The 21787-nt window shown below is 50.5% G+C and overlaps 1 protein-coding gene across 3 annotated transcripts in view; it reads left to right on the top strand.

The window, feature by feature from the left end:
• RECQL5 (RecQ like helicase 5) overlaps positions 1-21787 on the top strand; it is a 156776-nt gene that overhangs the window by 11489 nt on the left and 123500 nt on the right. For all 3 annotated transcript variants that reach the window (XM_075349619.1, XM_075349621.1, XM_075349620.1), the window contains exons 2-3: positions 3905-4057; positions 15659-15780. In XM_075349619.1, coding sequence (XP_075205734.1) covers positions 3919-4057; positions 15659-15780 — 261 coding nt within the window. In that variant the 5' untranslated portion in view covers positions 3905-3918. The remainder of the gene's footprint in view (positions 1-3904; positions 4058-15658; positions 15781-21787) is intronic.

Consider the following 21787-nt stretch of genomic DNA (forward strand, 5'->3'; position numbering starts at 1 on the left):
TGTTTCCTCGGATTGAATTGGTCTTTAAACCAGTTATTGGCTTTCCTCCTTCTTGCTTTGGCACTAAAACTGGTGAGCCAGTGATCCCACTGGGGGTGTATAGCCAGAAGGGGAAGGGCCTTACACTTTTAAGTGTAATACTTTGTGTGGCCTCCAGAGGCAATAGCTATACACCCAATTGTCTGGGTCTCCCAATTGGAGCTAGAAGAAAAGGAATTTACGGTAAGTAAACAAAATTCCCTTCTTTACGGCTCTATTATGAGGTATTATTTTACCCACCCAGGGACTGCTTTTGGACGTCCCAATTGTCTGGGTCTCCCAATAGAGCGACAAAGAAGAAGGGAATTTTGTTTACTTACCGTAAATTCCTTTTCTTCTAGCTCTAATTGGGAGACCCAGCGCCCGCCCCTGTTTTTTTGTGTACACATGTTGTTCATGTTGAATGGTTTCAGTTCTCCGATATTCCTTCAGATTGAAGTTACTTTTAACCAGTTTATAATTCTTTTTCCTCCTTCTTGCTTTTGCACCAAAACTGGGGAGCACGGGGGGTGTATAGGCAGAAGGGGAGGGGCTTAACACTTTTGAGTGTAATACTTTGTGCGGCCTCCGGAGGCATAGCCTATACACCCAATTGTCTGGGTCTCCCAATTAGAGCTAGAATAAAAGGAATTTACGGTAAGTAAACAAAATTCCCTTCTTTTTTTGACGGATACCACTGAACAAAGGTCAGACAGAGTATAGAGTGACTATGCTGCCTCATTATAGTGAATGAATCCCTCAGGGGTGTCATTCATAGATTTAGTTGTAAACCCCAATGTAAATGCTCAGCGTAGAGCACAGGATAAATGTGATCTAAAATGTCATGTAAAATGTTCCCAATAAAAGCTTCAACTCATTTCACAAAAAAAAAACAACCCAAGCCTCCACTCAGGTCCATTATTTGTCAGTGGCAGTATAGGGGGCTTCCACATTACTTGTTAAAATAAAGGCTCTTGAGAAGCATCATGGCTTCTCCAAAAAAGAAATCCAGCAAAATTTGCACCCAAATTCAAATGCCCCCCCCACCTTCTGAGCCCCATAATGTGCCTACATCTAGTGTCCACATGTTTAGCATTTAGTGAGGAGAACCCATTTAATATACCAGGTGCGTGTCTCCAGAAGCATGAACTGAGCACAATCTGTGGGCACTACAATGTATGGGCACTACAATGGCAGATTTGCAATTTTTGTCTTGGCAACATCCATTGCTGCTTGTTTCTGGAAACCATCCATGGAGTCAAAATAGTCACTACACAGGTGGATAATATCACAGACCGGTGTCATTTCAAAGTGGGGACAGTTGAGGGGGGGGATTCTGCTCTTCTAGCACTTAAAGGCTCTGTCAATGGAATCTGCAAACTATTCTAGGAAAATGTATGCTCCAAGGGTCAATAGTGCTGCTTCTCTCCTGAGTCTCGTCGTGTGGCTGCCACGTTCAAGAGAAATTGTGTGATACATTTTGGTACCATTGTTGCCCATTTTCCCATGTGAAATAGTAAAATCTGGGGGTAAAACTAAATATTTGTGCTAATAATGTAATTATTATTCACCACCCAATAGCATAAAATTCGGTGACACACATGTAGTGCCAATATCATCACTGCACCCCTAGATAAATTCATCTGAGGGGTGTATTTTGTAAAGTGGGGGCACTTATGGGGGTTCTGACACCTTAGGGGCTCTGCCAATGTGATATGGCACCTACAAAGCAAAACAGCACAATTTGCGCTATATCATGGCGTTTCTTCCCCTTTGAGTCTTGCACTGTGCCAGAAAAGTAATATGGGATATTGGCATATTAAGGAGAAAGTACCTAATAAATTGTACCATTTGTTTACTCGTATTACCCTTCTGTAAATTAAAGGGAAGCTGTCACCAGGTTTTTCATTTATGAGCTACGGCCACCACCATTGAGCTCTTATATACAGCATTCCAGAATACTGTATATAGGAGCACAGGCTGCTTTTGTATAACATAAAAAAGATTTTTATAATACTCACCTGAGGGGTGGTTTGGTCCAGTGGGTGTCACTGCTCTCAGTCCGGCGCCTCCCCCATCTTGTGCGATTGCCATCCTTCTTCCCAGCCCTGTGTGGATGACGTGACTTGCGAGGCCGCCATTACACTCCTGCGCATGCGCACTTTGATCTGCCTGGCTAAGACCAGATCAAAGTACTGTAATGCGCAGATGCGAGGAAAGGTCAAAGTCACCGGCAGGCAGACCCAGGACACAACGTCATCCCTTCCTGATAAATTGATATCCACTTGAACATGTGCCTGAGGAGGCTGATCCCACCTAAACTTAAGAGGTACTTTGCACACTACGACATCACAGGTGCGATGTCGGTGGGGTCAAATCAAAAGTGACGCACATCCAGCGTCGCTGTCGACATCGGAGTATGTGAATCCTTTTACATACGATTAACGAGCGCAAAAGTGTCGGTATCGTATGATCGGCGTAGGGTCCGACATTTCCATAATTTCGCAACAGCGACGGTACGATGTTGTTCCTCGTTCCTGCGGCAGCACACATCGCTGTGTATGAAGTTGCAGGAGCGAGGAACATCTTACCTGCGTCCCTCCTGCAATGAGGAAGGAAGGAGGTGGGCGGGATGTTTACGTCCCCCTCATCTCCGCCCCTCCACTTCTATTGGCCGCCTGCCGTGTGACGTCGCTGTGATGCCGCACGACCCGCCCCCTTAGGAAGGCAGGGCAGGTATGTGCATGTGAAGCTGCCGTTGCGATAATGTTCGCTATGGCAGCTATCACAGGATATCGCAGCTGCGACGGGGGCGGGGACTATCGCACTCGGCTTTGCAGCATCGGCTTGCAATGTCGTAGTGTGCAAAGTACCCCTAAAAGTAAGACCTTTCCAAAATAGGGGAGAAATTAAAAAGAAAGTGGCATTCGTCATCCCATAATTCCTGCATTGAAAGGTTGTAAAATGCTTGGTTTGAGCCTGAATCTTTCCAATCCTGCCAAATCGCTTCTGTATATGTCAGACTATAATCTAGCACTTGGCAGAGATGTAAAAAACTAAGGCTCACAGCATGGTAGGCACACAGATGTGTCACAGCATGGTAGGCACACAGATGTGTCACAGCATGGTAGGCACACAGATGTGTCACAGCATGGTAGGCACACAGATGTGTCACAGCATGGTAGGCACACAGATGTGTCACAGCATGGTAGGCACACAGATGTGTCGCAGCATGGTAGGCACACAGATGTGTCACAGCATGGTAGGCACACAGATGTGTCACAGCATGGTAGGCACACAGATGTGTCACAGCATGGTAGGCACACAGATGTGTCACAGCATGGTAGGCACACAGATGTGTCACAGCATGGTAGGCACACAGATGTGTCGCAGCATGGTAGGCACACAGATGTGTCACAGCATGGTAGGCACACAGATGTGTCACAGCATGGTAGGCACACAGATGTGTCACAGCATGGTAGGCACACAGATGTGTCACAGCATGGTAGGCACACAGATGTGTCACAGCATGGTAGGCACACAGATGTGTCACAGCATGGTAGGCACACAGATGTGATAGTCACATTTATTGTAATAGGATTTGTTGTGGACTTTCTCTGTAGACTATGCCCTCAAGAAATCTGCGTAACATGAGCATTGCATTAGTGGTTCTCCCTATTATTGGCTACAATTGCCGATGCTTAACATGGCTTACAGACAGTAGGATAACCCAATATAATCCCATATTATGTTCCATAAATGAATATATGTTTTGTTTCTATTTGTTACTGTTTTCTGGTTTTATCCTTTCAGCTTTGTGGGGGTTTTTTTTGTCATTGGGCAGACATTTTCCAATGAATACTGATTGCTGATTTATTTGTTACAGGACCTTATTCCGAAATGAGCACGCCGTCTTCCTCCTCCTCATCATCATCAACAAGCTCTACATGCAGAATTGTCTCCACCCTGAAAAAAGTTTTTGGATTCAACTCTTTTCGCTCAGATCTGCAGGAAAATGCAACCCGCACAGTGGTTAAAGGTGACGTATGTTTCCTCTGTGTTATCGTATTTTTCGGACTATGAGACACACCGGACCATAAGACGCACCCTGGTTTTAGAGGAGGAAAATAGGAAAATAAAATTTTAAGCAAAAAATCTGGTCATGACACACTGTTATGGGGCGAAGATCTGCTGCTGACACTATTATTGGGGTAATGTCCCTAAATTCCCTACTAAGGTACCCCATCCTCGTAATGATCCTCCTGCCTTGTATATGATTCCTATCCTTGTATATATGTCCACCATCCTGGTATGTGCCCCCATCCAGGTATATGCCCCCATCCAGGTATATGCCCCCATTCTGCTATATAACCTCATCCTGCTATATACCCCCATCCTGTTATATGGCCCGCATCCCGTGGCACACAAAAAAATAAACGTTTAGGCTTTGTGCGCACTAGAAATGTGAATTTTCTCAAGAAAATTTCTTGAGAAACTTCTGGGAGTGGAAGATTTCCGGACCTCCGGATAAAATCCGCATGCGGATTAGCCGTGAATTTGCCGCGATTTTCCCGCTGGTTATTCCCTGCGGATTTTGCAGGCTGTACTGCAGAAATCCGCAGGTACCTGCGGAAAAGAATTGACATGCTCATTTTCTCAAGAAATTTTCTCAAGAAATTCTTCTCAAGGAAATTTCTTGAGAAAAATCCGCACAGTGCGCACAGCTATTATTTTTTCTCATAGGATTTGCTGGGAAATGTCTGCACAAAGATTGCAGACATTTCTCAAAAAATTTCCGCAGCAAATCCGCGGGTAAATCCGCGGGTAAAACGGCCTAGTGTGCACATAGCCTTATACTCCCCTTTCCCCACTCCAGCAGCATCGCTAGTCTTCCTGTCTGTGCCAATAGAAGCGCCGCTGACCTGTGTGGAGCATAGAGATTACGTCATCGCTGTGCGCACCGCTCTCCACACAGATCAGCGGGCAGAAAGACAGGAGGACATCGCGATGCTGCAGGGATCGGTGGCCGGTGAGTGTACTTACTACTCTTTCTTCAGGATGTGTCTCTCTGGTGCCCCAATAATGGCTGAACAATTTAATGTGTTAATAAGATGTCAGAATGCCGGGATCGTCTTCACGTTATGGACAGCCAGATACGATTGGTAATATCAGGTTATTAGAGTCCATCTCCATAGTCCATGTCCCCAAATGTCACTAACTTGCTGCGTTCCATTTACACAAAGACCATGTAGCCTTCATCGCTACTTAAAATTAATAAAAGCCCAGTATGAACAGACCTTCAAAATAAGTCCACACCCCAACATATAGACTGATAAGATGGCAAAATAAATGCTTATATCGACCAGCCTGAATTGTAACTGTGTATACCCAGGAATATATTCAAGATCAAGGGGGTTGATGCAGACCCCCGACCAGAATGTCAAAATAAGTACACACCCCAACATATAGACTGATCAGCTGGCAAAATAAATGCTTATATCGACCAGCCTGAATTGTAACTGTATATACCCAGGAAAATATTCAAGATCAAGGGGGTTGATACAGACCCCAGACCAGAATGTCAAAATAAGTGTAAACCCAGGAATATATACATATATCAGACCAGGCGCATGTAAAAATGCTGATCTATGAATAAATAACTTCAGCATAATAACGTCCCAATATAAATACAGTATAAATAACTATCGAGCACAGAGATGACCCCCTAGTAAATAACCCAGGAAAAAAAACATACCTAAAATTAAAATGGCTAAATGCCCCATGAAATAAATAAATACATCCTACTCGACCCCAGGATAACCATTACAATAAATAGATTCTGCATAAAAAAATCTGGACTAAATGTACACCAAGGATATTTACCCTTACAGGCTGTCTTACTGAACTAAAGCTTTAGTATGAATATCATCAGTCACAGACTTTTGAATCATGACAGTGCGCACACTGCATGCTGTCAGGATTCCCTGGGCTGTCACCTGACTGTAAGTATGCGATTTCCATTTCTTTGTCGCTCCATTGGGAGACCCAGACAATTGGGTGTATAGCTTATGCCTCCGGAGGTCACACAAAGCATTACACTTAAAAGTGTAAACCCCTCCCCTCTGCCTATACACCCCCCCGTGCATCACGGGCTCCTCAGTTTTATTGCTTTGTGGAAGGAGGCACACATCCACGCAAGCTCCACATTTTAGTCAGCAGCAGCTGCTGACTATATCGGATGGAAGAAAAGTGGGCCCATACAGGGCCCCCAGCATGCTCCCTTCTCACCCCACTCGGGTCGGCGGTGCTGTTAAGGTTGAGGTACCCATTGTGGGTACATAGGCAGGAGCCACATGCTGTTTTCCTTCCCCATCCCTTAGGGGCTCTGGGTGAAGTGGGATCCTGACCGGTCACCAGGCACTGGGACCGTGCTCCCTCCGCAGCCCCTGGGGGAATCTGCTGGACAGGAGCCGGGTATCATCAGGGACAAGGCCCTGCGACTCTGAGGTACTCTGTGTCCCCTTGGGGACGGCGCATAGTGCGCCTGGATAATAGACACTGCAGCAGCTGCTGGGTGTGTTAGTGCTCCGGGACTACCGCGCTGGCCGCGCTTGTTTGCCGGCTGCGCTTATAACTTTAGTCCCCGGCTTTTGCGGCCTAGTGCCACATATTCCCGCCCCCGGGCGTGCCAGTCAGGGGTAAGGGCGGGACGCTGCACTGGACGTCAGCGCTGAGGGCAGGAGCATACTTTGTATCCTCCTCCCCCCTCACTGAGCACCGTGGGGCACCAGATTCCCGCACTTTTACAGGCACGCCAACGGCCCCCTCCTCCTCTCTGAACGCCGGCAGCCATTGCTACAAGACGCTGGAGAACTTCAGAGGGGAGACAACTGAGCTCTACAGCTCTGGGAGGCCCAGGCAGGGATCTGGTGGTCACACAACCACTGAGAGCGGTCGGTAAGCCGCACCTGTTACTAGGTGCTGGCCCCCCTGGGTGCCGAATTGTATATTTATATGCTTATAGTGTATACATTACTCTGTACGGCCACACTGTTAGCGTTTGGCTATATACCCTCACTGATTATTCTAAGAGGAGAAACAGCATGTCGTCTGCAAAAAGCAAGGGTACCAAAGCACAAGCTTACTTTGCAACCTGTACCTCATGTGCGGCAATGCTTCCTGCAGGTTCCACCTACCCTCATTGTGTGCAATGCTCGGCCCCTGTGACACTCACTCAGCCGGAGTCTCAGCCACTGGTGGGACCCCCGGCCCAGGTGGAACCTCCGGCCCCCACTGTCCAGGTGACAGGGACAGAGTTTGCAGTATTTGCTGACAAACTTTCTGAGTCTATGGATAGATGGTCTGCTAGGATACTGGAAGCTTTGCAGTCCAGACCTACACAGGCCCCGGGCACTGTTGATTCATTGCCCCCAGGCCTCCCTCGGTCGGAGCAGCAAAGTGCTCCTGGGTCAACTCATAGGTCCCATGGGGAGGACTCCGACACGGACCGCAGTCCCAGACCGGCTAAGCGGGGTCGCTGGGAGATTCCCTCGATTTCATCTCACTGTTCAGGTTCTCAGCATGAGGACTCTCTGGAAGATGAAGCAGATGCGGCAGATCAGGACTCAAATCCTGACACCGCGCTCAACCTTGATACGCCTGAAGGGGACGCCATAGTAAACGACCTTATAGCATCAATCAGGTGTTAGATCTTTCTCCTCCACCCCTTCCGATTGAGGAGTCAGCTCCTCAGCAGGAGAAATTTCATTTTAGGTTTCCCAAACGTACACGGAGTGCGTTTCTTGATCACTCCGACTTCAAAGACGCAGTCCAGAAGCACCGAGCTTTTCCGGATAAGCGCTTTACTAAGCGACTTCACGACACACGTTATCCCTTCCCCCCTGACGTAGTCAAGGGTTGGGCCCAGTGTCCCAAGGTGGATCCTCCAGTCTCTAGACTGGCGGCCAGATCCATAGTTGCAGTGGCAGATGGTGCATCACTCAAGGATGCCACTGACAGGCAGATAGAGCTCCTGATGAAATCCATCTATGAGGTTATCGGCGCGTCCTTTGCTCCGGCATTTGCTGCCGTATGGGCACTACAAGCTATCTCAGCTTGTCAGTCTGAGATTAACGCACTCACACGAGCCGCGACTCCGCAGGTTGTGTCATTAACCTCTCAGGCGTCGGCGTTTGCGTCCTACGCCATGAATGCGGTACTAGACTCTGCGAGCCGTACAGCGGTAGCATCCGCCAATTCCGTGGCAGTCCGCAGGGCCATGTGGCTACGTGAATGGAAGGCAGACTCTGCTTCCAAGAAGTTTTTAACCGGTTTGCCGTTTTCTGGCGACCGCCTGTTTGGCGAGCAATTGGATGAAATCATTAAACAATCCAAGGGTAAGGACTCGTCCTTACCCCAGTCCAAACCTAACAGACCTCAACAACGGAAGGTACAATCGAGGTTTCGGTCCTTTCGGCCCTCAGGCAGGTCTCAATTCTCCTCGTCCAACAGGCCTCAAAAGGATCAGAGGAACTCTGATTCATGGCGGTCTAAAGCACGTCCTAAAAAGACCGCCGGAGGAACCGCTCCCAAAGCAGCCTCCTCATGACTGGCGGACTCCCCAGACCGCATCCTCGGTCGGTGGCAGGCTCTCCCGCTTTTCCGACGCCTGGTTCCCACATGTCCAAGACCGATGGGTGAGAGACATTCTGTCTCACGGTTACAGGATAGAGTTCAATTCTCGTCCTCCGATTCGTTTCTTCAGAACATCTCCGCCCCCCGGGCGAGCCGATGCTCTTCTTCAGGCGGTGAACTCTCTGAAGGCAGAAGGAGTAGTTATCCCCGTTCCCCTTCAGCAATGGGGTCACGGTTTTTACTCCAACTTGTTTGTCGTACCAAAAAAGGACGGATCTTTCCGTCCCGTCCTGGACCTCAAACTGCTCAACAAACACGTGAAAACCAGACGATTCCGGATGGAATCTCTCCGCTCCGTCATCGCCTCGATGTCCCAAGGAGACTTCCTAGCCTCAATCGACATCAAGGATGCTTATCTCCACGTGCCGATTGCACCAGAGCATCAGCGCTTCCTGCGTTTCGCCATCGGGGACGAACACCTTCAGTTCGTGGCACTGCCTTTCGGCCTGGAACACCTTCAGTTCGTGGCACTGCCTTTCGGCCTGGCAACAGCCCCACGGGTCTTCACCAAGGTCATGGCAACAGTGGTTGCAGTCCTACACTCTCAGGGACACTCAGTGATCCCTTACTTGGACGATCTTCTTGTCAAGGCCCCCTCTCGGGTGGCATGCCAACACAGCCTGAACATTGCTCTGGAGAGACTCCAGAGGTTCGGGTGGATCATCAATTTCCCAAAGTCAAAACTGACACCGACACAATCGCTGACATATCTCGGGATGGAGTTTCACACTCTCCCAGCGATAGTGAAACTTCCGCTGGACAAACAGCGATCACTACAGACAGGGGTGCAATCTCTCCTCCGAGCCCAGTCGCACCCCTTGAGACGCCTCATGCACTTCCTAGGGAAGATGGTGGCAGCAATGGAGGCAGTTCCATTTGCACAGTTTCATCTGCGTCCTCTTCAATGGGACATTCTCCGCAAATGGGACAGGAAATCGACGTCCCTCGACAGGAACGTCTCCCTTTCTCGGGCAGCCAAGGCATCCCTTCAGTGGTGGCTTCTTCCCACTTCTTTGTCGAAGGGGAAATCCTTCCTGCCCCCATCCTGGGCTGTGGTCACGACGGACGCGAGTCTGTCAGGGTGGGGAGCGGTCTTCCTCCACCACAGGGCTCAGGGTACCTGGACTCAGCCAGAGTCCTCCCTTCAGATCAATGTTCTGGAGATAAGGGCAGTGTATCTAGCCCTGAAGGCGTTCCAGCCGTGGCTGGAAGGCAGGCAGATCCGAATTCAGTCGGACAACGCCACGGCGGTGGCATACATCAACCACCAAGGCGGCACGCGTAGTCGGCAAGCCTTCCAGGAAGTTCGGCGGATTCTGCTGTGGGTGGAAGCCACAGCCTCCACCATCTCCGCAGTACACATCCCGGGCGTGGAAAACTGGGAAGCGGACTTTCTCAGTCGCCAGGGCATGGATGCAGGGGAATGGTCTCTTCACCCGGACGTGTTTCAAGAGATCTGTTGCCGCTGGGGGAAGCCGGACGTTGACCTAATGGCGTCCCGGCACAACAACAAGGTCCCGGCATTCATGGCACGGTCTCAAGATCACAGAGCTCTGGCGGCAGACGCCTTAGTTCAGGATTGGTCGCAGTTTCGACTGCCTTATGTTTTTCCTCCTCTGGCACTGCTGCCCAGAGTGTTACGCAAGATCAGGTCCGACTGCCGCCGCGCCCTCCTCGTCGCCCCAGACTGGCCGAGGAGGTCGTGGTACCCGGATCTGTGGCATCTCACGGTGGGTCAACCGTGGGCACTACCAGACCGACCAGACTTGCTGTCTCAAGGGCCATTTTTCCATCTGAATTCTGCGGCCCTCAACCTGACTGTGTGGCCATTGAGTCCTGGATCCTAGCGTCTTCAGGGTTATCTCAAGAGGTCATTGCCACTATGAGACAGGCCAGGAAACCAACGTCAGCCAAGATCTACCACAGGACGTGGAGGATCTTCTTATCCTGGTGCTCTGATCAGGGTTTTATTCCATGGCCATTTGCCTTGCCCACTTTTCTGTCTTTCCTTCAGTCCGGAATGGAAAAGGGGCTGTCTCTCGGCTCTCTTAAGGGGCAAGTCTCGGCGCTCTCTGTATTTTTTCAAAAGCGTCTAGCAAGGCTTCCGCAAGTACGCACGTTCCTGCAGGGGGTTTGCCACATAGTCCCCCCTTACAAGCGCCCGCTAGAACCCTGGGATCTGAACAGGGTGCTAATGGCTCTTCAGAAACCACCTTTCGAGCCAATGAGAGATATTTCTCTTTCTCGCCTCTCGCAGAAGGTGGTCTTCCTGGTGGCAGTCACATCACTTCGCAGAGTGTCTGAGCTAGCTGCACTGTCATGCAAAGCTCCCTTCCTGGTGTTTCACCAGGACAAGGTGGTTCTGCGTCCGGTTCCGGAATTTCTCCCGAAGGTGGTATCCCCTTTTCATCTCAATCAGGATATCTCCTTACCTTCTTTTTGTCCTCATCCAGTTCACCAATGTGAAAAGGATTTGCACTTGTTAGATCTTGTGAGAGCACTCCGGCTCTACATTTCTCGTACGGCGCCCCTGCGCCGCTCGGATGCGCTCTTTGTCCTTGTCGCTGGCCAGCGTAAAGGGTCGCAGGCTTCCAAGTCAACCTTGGCTCGGTGGATCAAGGAACCAATTCTTGAAGCCTACCGTTCTTCTGGCCTTCCGGTTCCTTCAGAACTGAAAGCCCATTCTACCAGAGCCGTGGGTGCGTTCTGGGCATTGCGGCACCAGGCTACGGCTCAGCAGGTGTGTCAGGCGGCTACCTGGTCGAGTCTGCACACTTTCACGAAGCACTATCAGGTGCATACCTACGCTTCGGCAGATGCCAGCTTAGGTAGGCGAGTCCTCCAGGCGGCGGTTGCCCACCTGTAGGAAGGGGCCGTCTTTCGGCTCTATTACCGGGGTATTCTTTACCCACCCAGGGACTGCTTTTGGACGTCCCAATTGTCTGGGTCTCCCAATGGAGCGACAAAGAAGAAGGGAATTTTGTTTACTTACCGTAAATTCCTTTTCTTCTAGCTCCAATTGGGAGACCCAGCACCCGCCCCTGTTCCCTTCGGGCTGTTGTTCTTTTGTGTACACATGTTGTTCATGTTGAATTGTTCTTTGGTTCATGGTTTAAGTTCTCCGAACATCCTTCGGATTGAATTTACCTTAGACCAATTTATAAGTTTCCTCCTTCCTGCTTTTGCACCAAAACTGAGGAGCCCGTGATGCACGGGGGGGGTGTATAGGCAGAGGGGAGGGGTTTACACTTTTAAGTGTAATACTTTGTGTGGCCTCCGGAGGCATAAGCTATACACCCAATTGTCTGGGTCTCCCAATTGGAGCTAGAAGAAAAGGAATTTACGGTAAGTAAACAAAATTCCCTTCATTTCTAGGCACATTCTGACTAGAGGTGCATATCCTAGCTTAATGCAAGTGATTTACACAAGACCATGCACGACTAGTCAGGACGTGAATGCATGCATGCAAATCGTATACTTGCAATCACATGACTGCATACTGTCCTCTCTGGAGAATCCTGACAGCGTACAGTGTACTGCAGACGTTCATACTGAACCTGGATACCTCATTTAAAGATCTTCACAGATATTGTATAGCCATATGTGTACAAAGCCTTCATGTTTAAAAGGTTCTGCACGCGTTTAGGATCATTGCATATGGAAGTTTAATTGTGGATTTTGCGGCATCTTGTGACAAAGATACAATGTGCATTGCAGTACTGTTTGTGCTCCACCAGTTTTAGTTGCTGGGTCCTGGGGTTGGTGGCGTCAGGCATCACCTAACCAATTATATATCTATGTTCAGTTCTGATCTTTAGTCAGTGACATACAGTTGAAACCAGAAGTTTCCATCCTCTCTCTATAAAGACACATCTGCAGGTTTTTCTCACTATCTGACATGAAATCAGAATAAACCTTTCCCATTTTAGGTCAATTAGGAACCAAAATTATTTATATTTGCCAAATGCCAGAATAATGAGAGAGAAAGCTTAAAGGCATTTTTGTTACTTTCTGCAAAGTCAAAAGTTTACATACACTAAGTACTATGCGTTTAAACAGTATGGGACTGCCCATATGATGATGTCATGTCTTTGGAAGCTTCTGATTGGTTTATTGCCAACATCAGAGTTAATTGGAGACACACCTGTGGATGTATTTTAATGCACACCTGAAACACACTGCTTCTTCTGGGTAGCATTATAGGAAAGTCAAAAGAAATCAGCCAAGATCTCAGGAAGAGAATTGTGGACTTGCACATGTCTGGTTCATCCTTGGGTGCAATTTCAAGATACCTCAAGGTGCCTTGTTCATCTGTACAAACAATTATAGGCAAGTACAAACAAGATGGGAATGTCCAGCCATCATGCTGCTCAGGAAGGAGACAGGTTCTTTGTACCAGAGATGAAAGTGCTTTGGTCAGACATGTGCATATCATCCCAAGAACAAAAGCAAAAGACCTTATGAAGATGATGGCGGAAGCTGGTAAGATTGTGTCATTATCCAAAGTGAAACGAGTATTGTATCAACATGTGCTGAAAAGACACTCTGCCAGGAAGAAGCCATTACTCCAAGAGAAACATAAAAAAGCCAGATTAATATTTGCAAATGTACACAGGGACAAGGACCTTAATTTTTGGAGACATGTCCTGTGGTCTGTTTAAACTAAAATTGAACTGTTTGGCCATAATGGCCATTGTTATGATTGGAGGAAAAAGGGAGAAGCTTTGAAGCCAAAGAACACCATCCTAACTGTGAAACACGGGGTGAGAGCATCATGTTATGTTACTGCATAAAACGGATGACGGTTGTTTCGTGTGCCACAGTATTATTGCAATAGGAGGGACCTGTTGAAGTGTGCTGTCTCACTTGAAACGACCGTTGTCCGTTTTGTTCCAGCTGCTCCCCTTTTCATACTTCTTTAAGATGAATTTGTGAATAAAGAATTACCCTAACCATTTAAGGACGTTGAGTGCTACTCCTTTTTGCACTGTTTGGATCTTGGACAATAACCCGAAGCATACTGCCAAATTGGTTTTAAAGTGCCTTAAGGATAACAAATTCAATGTTTTGGAGTGGCCATCAGAAAGCCCTGATCTCAGTCCTATTGAAAATTTGTGGGGAAAGCGAGGCGACGTACAAGCATGGCTCAGTTACACCAGTTCTGTCAGGAGGAATGGGCCCAAATTCCTACCAACTATTGTGAGAAGCTTGTGGAAGGATATCCAAAATGTTTCACCCAAGTCGCTCGCGCTCTCTCTCGCGCTCTCTCTCTCTCGCGCTCTCTCTCTCGCGCTCTCTCTCTCTCGCGCTCTCTCTCTCGCGCTCTCTCTCTCGCGCTCTCTCTCTCTCGCGCTCTCTCTCTCTCGCGCTCTCTCTCTCTCGCGCTCTCTCTCTCTCGCGCTCTCTCTCTCTCGCGCTCTCTCTCGCGCTCTCTCTCTCTCGCTCTCTCTCTCTCGCGCTCTCTCTCTCTCGCGCTCTCTCTCTCGCGCTCTCTCTCTCTCGCGCTCTCTCTCTCTCGCGCTCTCTCTCTCGCGCTCTCTCTCTCTCGCGCTCTCTCTCTCTCGCGCTCTCTCTCTCTCGCGCGCTCTCTCTCTCGCGCGCTCTCTCGCGCTCTCTCTCTCGCGCGCTCTCTCTCGCGCGCTCTCTCTCTCGCGCTCTCTCTCTCGCGCTCTCTCTCTCGCGCTCTCTCTCTCGCGCTCTCTCTCTCGCGCTCTCTCTCGTGCTCTCTCTCTCTCGCGCTCTCTCTCGCGCTCTCTCTCGCGCTCTCTCTCGCGCTCTCTCTCGCGCTCTCTCTCTCGCGCTCTCTCTCGCGCTCTCTCTCTCGCGCTCTCTCTCTCGCGCTCTCTCTCTCGCGCTCTCTCTCTCGCGCTTTCTCTCTCGCGCTCTCTCTCTCGCGCTCTCTCTCTCGCGCTCTCTCTCTCGCGCTCTCTCTCTCGCGCTCTCTCTCTCGCGCTCTCTCTCTCGCGCTCTCTCTCTCGCGCTCTCTCTCTCGCGCTCTCTCTCGCGCTCTCTCTCGCGCTCTCTCTCGCGCTTTCTCTCTCGCGCTCTCTCTCTCGCGCTTTCTCTCTCGCGCTCTCTCTCTCGCGCTCTCTCTCTCGCGCTCTCTCTCGCGCTCTCTCTCGCGCTCTCTCTCTCGCGCTCTCTCGCGCTCTCTCTCTCGCGCTCTCTCTCTCGCACTCTCTCTCTCGCGCTCTCTCTCTCGCGCTCTCTCTCTCTCGCGCTCTCTCTCTCTCGCGCTCTCTCTCTGGCGCTCTCTCTCTGGCGCTCTCTCTCTCTCTGGCGCTCTCTCTCTCTCTGGCGCTCTCTCTCTCTCTGGCGCTCTCTCTCGCTCTGGCGCTCTCGCTCGCTCGCTCTCTCTCTCGCTCGCTCTCTCTTGCTCTCTCGCCTTCTTGCTCTCTCTCTTGCTCTCTCTCTTGCTCTCTCTCTTGCTCTCTCGCTCTCTCTTTTTCTCTCTTGCTCTCTCTTTTTCTCTCTCTTGCTCGCTCTCTTTTTCTCTCTTTTGCTCGCTCTCTTTTTCTCTCTTTTGCTCGCTCTCTTTTTCTCTCTTTTGCTCGCTCTCTTTTTCTCTCTTTTGCTCGCTCTCTTTTTCTCTCTTTTGCTCGCTCTCTTTTTCTCTCTCTTCTAAAACGGGAAAGGTTTATTCCGATTTCATGTCAGATAGTGAGAAAAACATGCAGATTTGTCTTTATTGGTGGAGTATGTAAACTTCTGGTTTCAACTATATGTCCGTCTCATTCAGGTAAGTTCTGTATGTCATTACCTGAGCAATGCCAAGTCCAGAGTGGTACTGTGAAGTGGAAAAATGTCATTAAATTAACTCCCATCTTGGATTACGGTACATTTAGAACCCGACAATCAAACAGAATTGATCTCCATGAGCTACTGTACATAAATGAATTATGTGTAGTACCGCATTCTTTTATTGGATTTTTTTTTTTTTTTGTAGGTGAAAGAGATGTGTTTGTGTGTATGCCGACTGGAGCTGGTAAGTCTCTCTGTTATCAGCTCCCAGCCGTCCTTGCTGCAGGAATCACCATTGTCATCTCCCCCTTGATAGCGCTCATTCAGGTAGTGTAGTCATCAATGTTATTAAAGCTTTACATAATACCCACTTTGTTCCTCCAAAAGTTTCTAAACTACGTCATCAAAAGTGGTTACGTTAGTAAAAAGGTGGAAAAAGCCAAATTGTGTCTATAAAAATAAAAAATAATGACGTTGTTGAATCATGTAACAGCACGGTATGTGCGCAATTAAATTTGTATTTTTGCTGGTTAATTTTATTATTGAACAACTCCATTGCTGCTGATCAATCCAAAAGATTAATAAACCTGAAGTCTGAATATTTATGAAAGGAGAAGTAAGGTTTTGTTTTTCTTAAAAGAATATCTCTGTGTGCAGAATTATTGGGCAAATATTAGTGTACAGAAGTATTGCATAACTAAATGAAAACGTACATTTTCACATCTCAATTGTGTATTTCTTTGTCGATCTATTGGGAGACCCAGACAATTGGGTTGTATAGGCTATGCCTCCGGAGGCCGCACAAAGTACTACACTTAAAAGTGTTAAGCCCCTCCCCTTCTGCCTATACACCCCCCGTGCTCCCACGGGCTCCTCAGTTTTTTGCTTTGTGCGAAGGAGGTCAGACACGCACAGCACAGCTCCACAGATTGGTCAGCAGCAGCTGCTGACCATGTCGGATGGAAGAAAAGTGGGCCCATAGAGGGCCCCCAGCATGCTCCCTTCTCACCCCACTCTTGTCGGCGGTGCTGTTAAGGTTGAGGTATCCATTGCGGGTACAGAGGCTGGAGCCCACATGCTGCTTTCCTTCCCCATCCCCCTCAGGGCTCTGGGTGAAGTGGGATCCTATCGGTCTCCAGGCACTGAGACCGTGCTTCATCCACAACTCCTGTGGAGACTGCTGGATAGGAGCCGGGTACCGTTCAGGGACATGGCCCTGCTACGTGAAGGTACTCTGTATCCCTGTGGGGACCGCGCACGGCAACACCTCAGCTTTGCTGGGTGTGCTAGTGCACCGGGGACCGCGGCGCTGACCGGGTTAAACAGTGCCATTACACACTCAGCGTCGCTGAGTGTGTTTATATGTAGGGGCTACCGCGCTAACCGCCGCTGCCTTGGGAAACTGCGGCGCGGCTGGGACTTGTAGTTCGCCGGGGACTTCGGCGCCGGCCGCGCTTTTACAGCGGCAGGCTTATACTCGAGTCCCCAGGCTTTCTTGCGGCCTAGCTTCCTTTTCTCCCGCCCCCAGCCCTGACAGGCAGGGGAAGGGGCGGGACGCTGCACGGAACGAGCAGCACTGAGGGCTGGAGTATGATTTGCATACTCCACCCCCCTCACTGTGCACAGTGTGAGCACCAGTTCCCGCACTTTCTCGGCCACGCCCACGGCTCCCTCCTCTCGTCAGGACGCCGCAGCCATTCCTGTCAGCTCCTCCGACGCTGCAGAGAGGGACAAACCCTGGGAGACCCAGACACGGTCTCTGGTGGCCTCACAACCGCTTTAGGCGGCTGGTAAGCAGCACCTGTGGTGCTAGCCCCATGGTGCTGTAGTGTATTGATACATTATTTATTATAGTATATACTCTACACTGTATGAGCACAGTTCATTCTGACTATATACCCTATTGTGTTACTCAGGGAAAACAATAGCATGGCGCCCACAAAAGGCAGGGGTGCCAAAACACAGGCTTATTATGCTGCCTGCGCCGCATGTACGACCCCGCTACCGGCAGGTTCCACTGACCCTCATTGTGTGCAATGTTCGGCCCCGGTGACACTTCTTCAGCCAGAGCCTCTGCTAAGAGGGGCCCAGGGGGAGCCACCTGTTGACACTGTCCAGGTGACGGGGACTGAGTTTGCAAAACTCTCTGAGACTATGGCTAAGATACTAGAAGCCTTGCAGTCCAGGCCGGTATCTCAGCAAAGGGACTCTGTTGAATCATTGTTCCCTGACCCCCCTCAGTTGGTACAACATTGTCCTCCCGGGGTATCTCATACATCCCAGGCTGAGGGTTATGACTTAGACCCCAGCCCCAGACCGAATAAGCGGGCTCGCTTAGAATTTCCCTCGACATCATATGGTTTAGGGTCTCAGCGGGGGGAATCTCTGGTTGATGATGCGGAGACAGATGATCAGGATTCTGATCCTGAGGGCGCTCTCAATCTTAATACTCCAGACGGGGACGCCATAGTGAACGATCTTATTGCGTCCATCAATCAAATGCTGGATATCTCTCCCTCAGCTCCTCCGGCGGAGGAGTCAGTGTCTCAGCAGGAGAAATTCCGTTTCAGGTTCCCCAAGCGTACACCGAGTATGTTTCTAGACCACTCTGATTTCAGAGAGGCAGTCCAGAATCACCATGCTTGTCCAGATAAGCGTTTTTCTAAGCGCCTTAAGGATACACGTTATCCTTTTCCCCCTGACGTGGTTAAAGGTTGGACTCAGTGTCCCAAAGTGGATCCTCCAATCTCCAGACTGGCGGCTAAATCCATACTTGCAGTGGAAGATGGGGCCTCGCTCAAAGATGCCACTGACAGGCAGATGGAGCTCTGGATGAAATCCATCTATGAAGCTATCGGAGCTTCTTTTGCCCCAGCATTCGCAGCCGTATGGGCGCTACAAGCTATCTCAGCAGGTCAGGCGCAAATTGAAGCGGCCGCGCCACAAGTGGCATCCATTACCACCCAGACCTCGGCAATTGCGTCTTATGCTATTAATGCTGTCCTGGACTCTGCGAGCCGTACGGCGGTTGCGGCCGCCAATTCGGTGGTACTCCGCAGGGCCTTGTGGCTACGGGAATGGAAGGCAGATTCTGCTTCCAAAAAGCGCTTAACCAGTTTGCCAATTTCTGGCGACAGGCTGTTTGGCGAGCGTCTGGATGAAATCATCAAACAATCCAAGGGAAAGGATACATCCTTACCCCAGCACAAGCAGAACATACCCCAACAGAGGAGAGGGCAGTCGAGGTTTCGGTCCTTTCGGGGCGCGGGCAGGTCCCACTTCTCCTCGTCCAAAGGGTCTCAGAAGGAACAAAGGAACTCTGATGCATGGCGGTCTAAGTCACGTCCTAAAAAGACCACCGGAGGCGCCGCTAACAAAGCGGCTTCCTCATGACTTTCGACCTCCTCTAGTAGCATCCTCGGTCGGTGGCAGGCTCTCCCGCTTTTGCGACACCTGGCTGCCACAAGTAAAAGACCGCTGGGTGAGAGACATTCTGTCTCACGGTTACAAGATAGAGTTCACCTCTCGTCCCCCGACTCGATTCTTCAGGTCGTCCCCGCCTCCCGAGCGAGCCGAGGCTCTTCTGCAGGCGCTGGGCACTCTGAAGGCGGAAGGAGTGGTGGTCCCTGTTCCTCTTCAGCAACAGAGCCACGGTTTTTACTCCAACTTGTTTGTGGTCCCAAAGAAGGACGGGTCTTTCCGCCCGGTCCTGGACCTGAAACTGCTCAACAAACACGTAAAAACCCGACGGTTCAGGATGGAATCCCTCCGCTCCGTCATCGCCTCAATGTCCCAAGGAGATTTCCTTGCATCGATCGATATCAAAGATGCTTATCTCCACGTACCGATTGCTCCAGAGCACCAGCGCTTCTTGCGCTTCGCCATAGGAAACGAACACCTGCAATTTGTGGCACTGCCGTTCGGCCTGTCAACAGCCCCACGGGTTTTTACCAAGGTGATGGCTACTGTAGTAGCGCTCCTACACTCGCAGGGTCACTCGGTGATTCCGTATTTGGACGATCTGCTGATCAAGGCACCCTCTCAAGAGGCATGCCAACGCAGCCTCGACGCTACCCTGGAGACTCTCCAGGGTTTCGGGTGGATCATCAATTTTCCAAAGTCAAATCTGACACCGGCCCAATCGCTGACATATCTTGGCATGGAGTTTCATACCCTCTCAGCGATAGTGAAGCTTCCGCTGATCAAGCAGCAGTCACTACAGAAAGGGGTACAATCTCTCCTTCAAGGCCAGTCACACCCCTTGAGGCGCCTCATGCACTTCCTGGGGAAGATGGTGGCAGCAATGGAGGCAGTCCCTTTCGCGCAGTTTCACCTGCGTCCCCTTCAATGGGACATCTTACGCAAATGGGACAGGAAGCCGACGTCCCTCGACAGGACCGTCTCCCTCTCGCAGGCGACCAAAGCTTCCCTTCGGTGGTGGCTCCTTCCCACTTCATTATCGAAGGGGAAATCCTTCCTACCCCCATCCTGGGAAGTAGTCACGACGGACGCGAGTCTGTCAGGGTGGGGAGCGGTTTTTCTCCACCACAGGGCTCAGGGTACGTGGACCCAGCAAGAGTCCTCGCTTCAGATAAATGTTCTGGAAATACGGGCAGTGTATCTTGCCCTGAAAGCGTTCCAGCAGTGGTTGAAGGGCAAGCAGATCCGAATTCAGTCGGACAACTCCACAGCGGTGGCATACATCAACCACCAAGGCGGCACACGCAGCCGGCAAGCCTTCCAGGAAGTCCGGCGGATTTTGATGTGGGTGGAAGCCACGGCCTCCACCATATCCGCAGTTCACATCCCAGGCGTGGAAAACTGGGAAGCAGATTATCTCAGTCGCCAGGGCATGGACGCAGGGGAATGGTCCCTTCACCCGGACGTGTTTCAGGAGATCTGTTGCTGCTGGGGGGTGCCGGACGTCGACCTCATGGCGTCCCGGCACAACAACAAGATACCAATGTTCATGGCACGGTCTCAAGATCCCAGAGCTCTGGCGGCAGACGCCTTAGTTCAGGATTGGTCGCAGTTTCAGCTCCCTTATGTGTTTCCTCCGCTGGCACTGTTGCCCAGAGTGTTACGCAAGATCAGGGCCGACTGCCGCCGCGTCATCCTCGTCGCTCCAGACTGGCCGAGGCGGTCGTGGTACCCGGATCTGTGGCATCTCACGGTCGGCCAACCGTGGGCACTACCAGACCGACCAGACTTGCTATCTCAAGGGCCGTTTTTCCATCTGAATTCTGCGGCCCTCAACCTGACTGTGTGGCCATTGAGTCCTGGATCCTAGCGTCTTCAGGGTTATCTCAAGACGTCATTGCCAGTATGAGACAAGCTAGGAAACCAACGTCCGCTAAAATCTACCACAGGACGTGGAAAATGTTCCTGTCGTGGTGTTCTGCTCAGGGTATTTCTCCCTGGCCTTTTGCCTTGCCCACTTTTCTGTCCTTCCTTCAATCTGGACTGGAAAAGGGTTTGTCGCTCGGCTCTCTTAAGGGACAAGTCTCAGCGCTCTCTGTGTTCTTCCAGAAGCGCCTAGCCAGACTTCCACAGGTACGCACATTCCTGCAGGGGGTTTGTCACATCGTCCCTCCTTACAAGCGGCCGTTAGAACCCTGGGATCTGAACAGGGTGCTGATGGTTCTTCAGAAACCACCATTCGAGCCTATGAGGGATATTCCTCTCTCACGCCTTTCGCAGAAAGTGGTTTTTCTAGTAGCAGTCACTTCACTTCGGAGAGTGTCTGAGCTAGCAGCGCTTTCATGCAAAACCCCTTTCCTGGTGTTTCACCAGGACAAGGTGGTTCTACGTCCGGTTCCGGAATTTCTCCCTAAGGTGGTATCCCCCTTTCATCTCAATCAGGATATCTCCTTACCTTCCTTTTGTCCTCATCCAGTTCACCAATGTGAAAAGGATTTGCACTTGTTAGATCTGGTGAGAGCACTCAGAATCTACATTTCTCGTATGGCGCCCCTGCGCCGCTCGGATGCACTCTTTGTCCTTGTCGCTGGCCAGCGTAAAGGGTCACAGGCTTCCAAATCAACCCTGGCTCGGTGGATCAAGGAGCCAATTCTCGAAGCCTACCGTTCGGCTGGGCTTCCGGTTCCCTCAGGGCTGAAGGCCCATTCTACCAGAGCCGTGGGCGCGTCCTGGGCTTTGAGGCACCAGGCTACGGCTCAGCAGGTGTGTCAGGCGGCTACCTGGTCGAGTCTGCACACTTTCACGAAGCACTATCAAGTGCATACCTATGCTTCGGCGGATGCCAGCCTAGGTAGACGAGTCCTTCAGGCGGCGGTTGCCCACCTGTAGGAAGAGGCCGTTTTTACGGCTCTCT

This window comes from Anomaloglossus baeobatrachus, chromosome 5 (genome assembly GCF_048569485.1).
Source record: "Anomaloglossus baeobatrachus isolate aAnoBae1 chromosome 5, aAnoBae1.hap1, whole genome shotgun sequence".
In the NCBI taxonomy this organism is placed as follows: Eukaryota; Metazoa; Chordata; class Amphibia; order Anura; family Aromobatidae; genus Anomaloglossus; species Anomaloglossus baeobatrachus.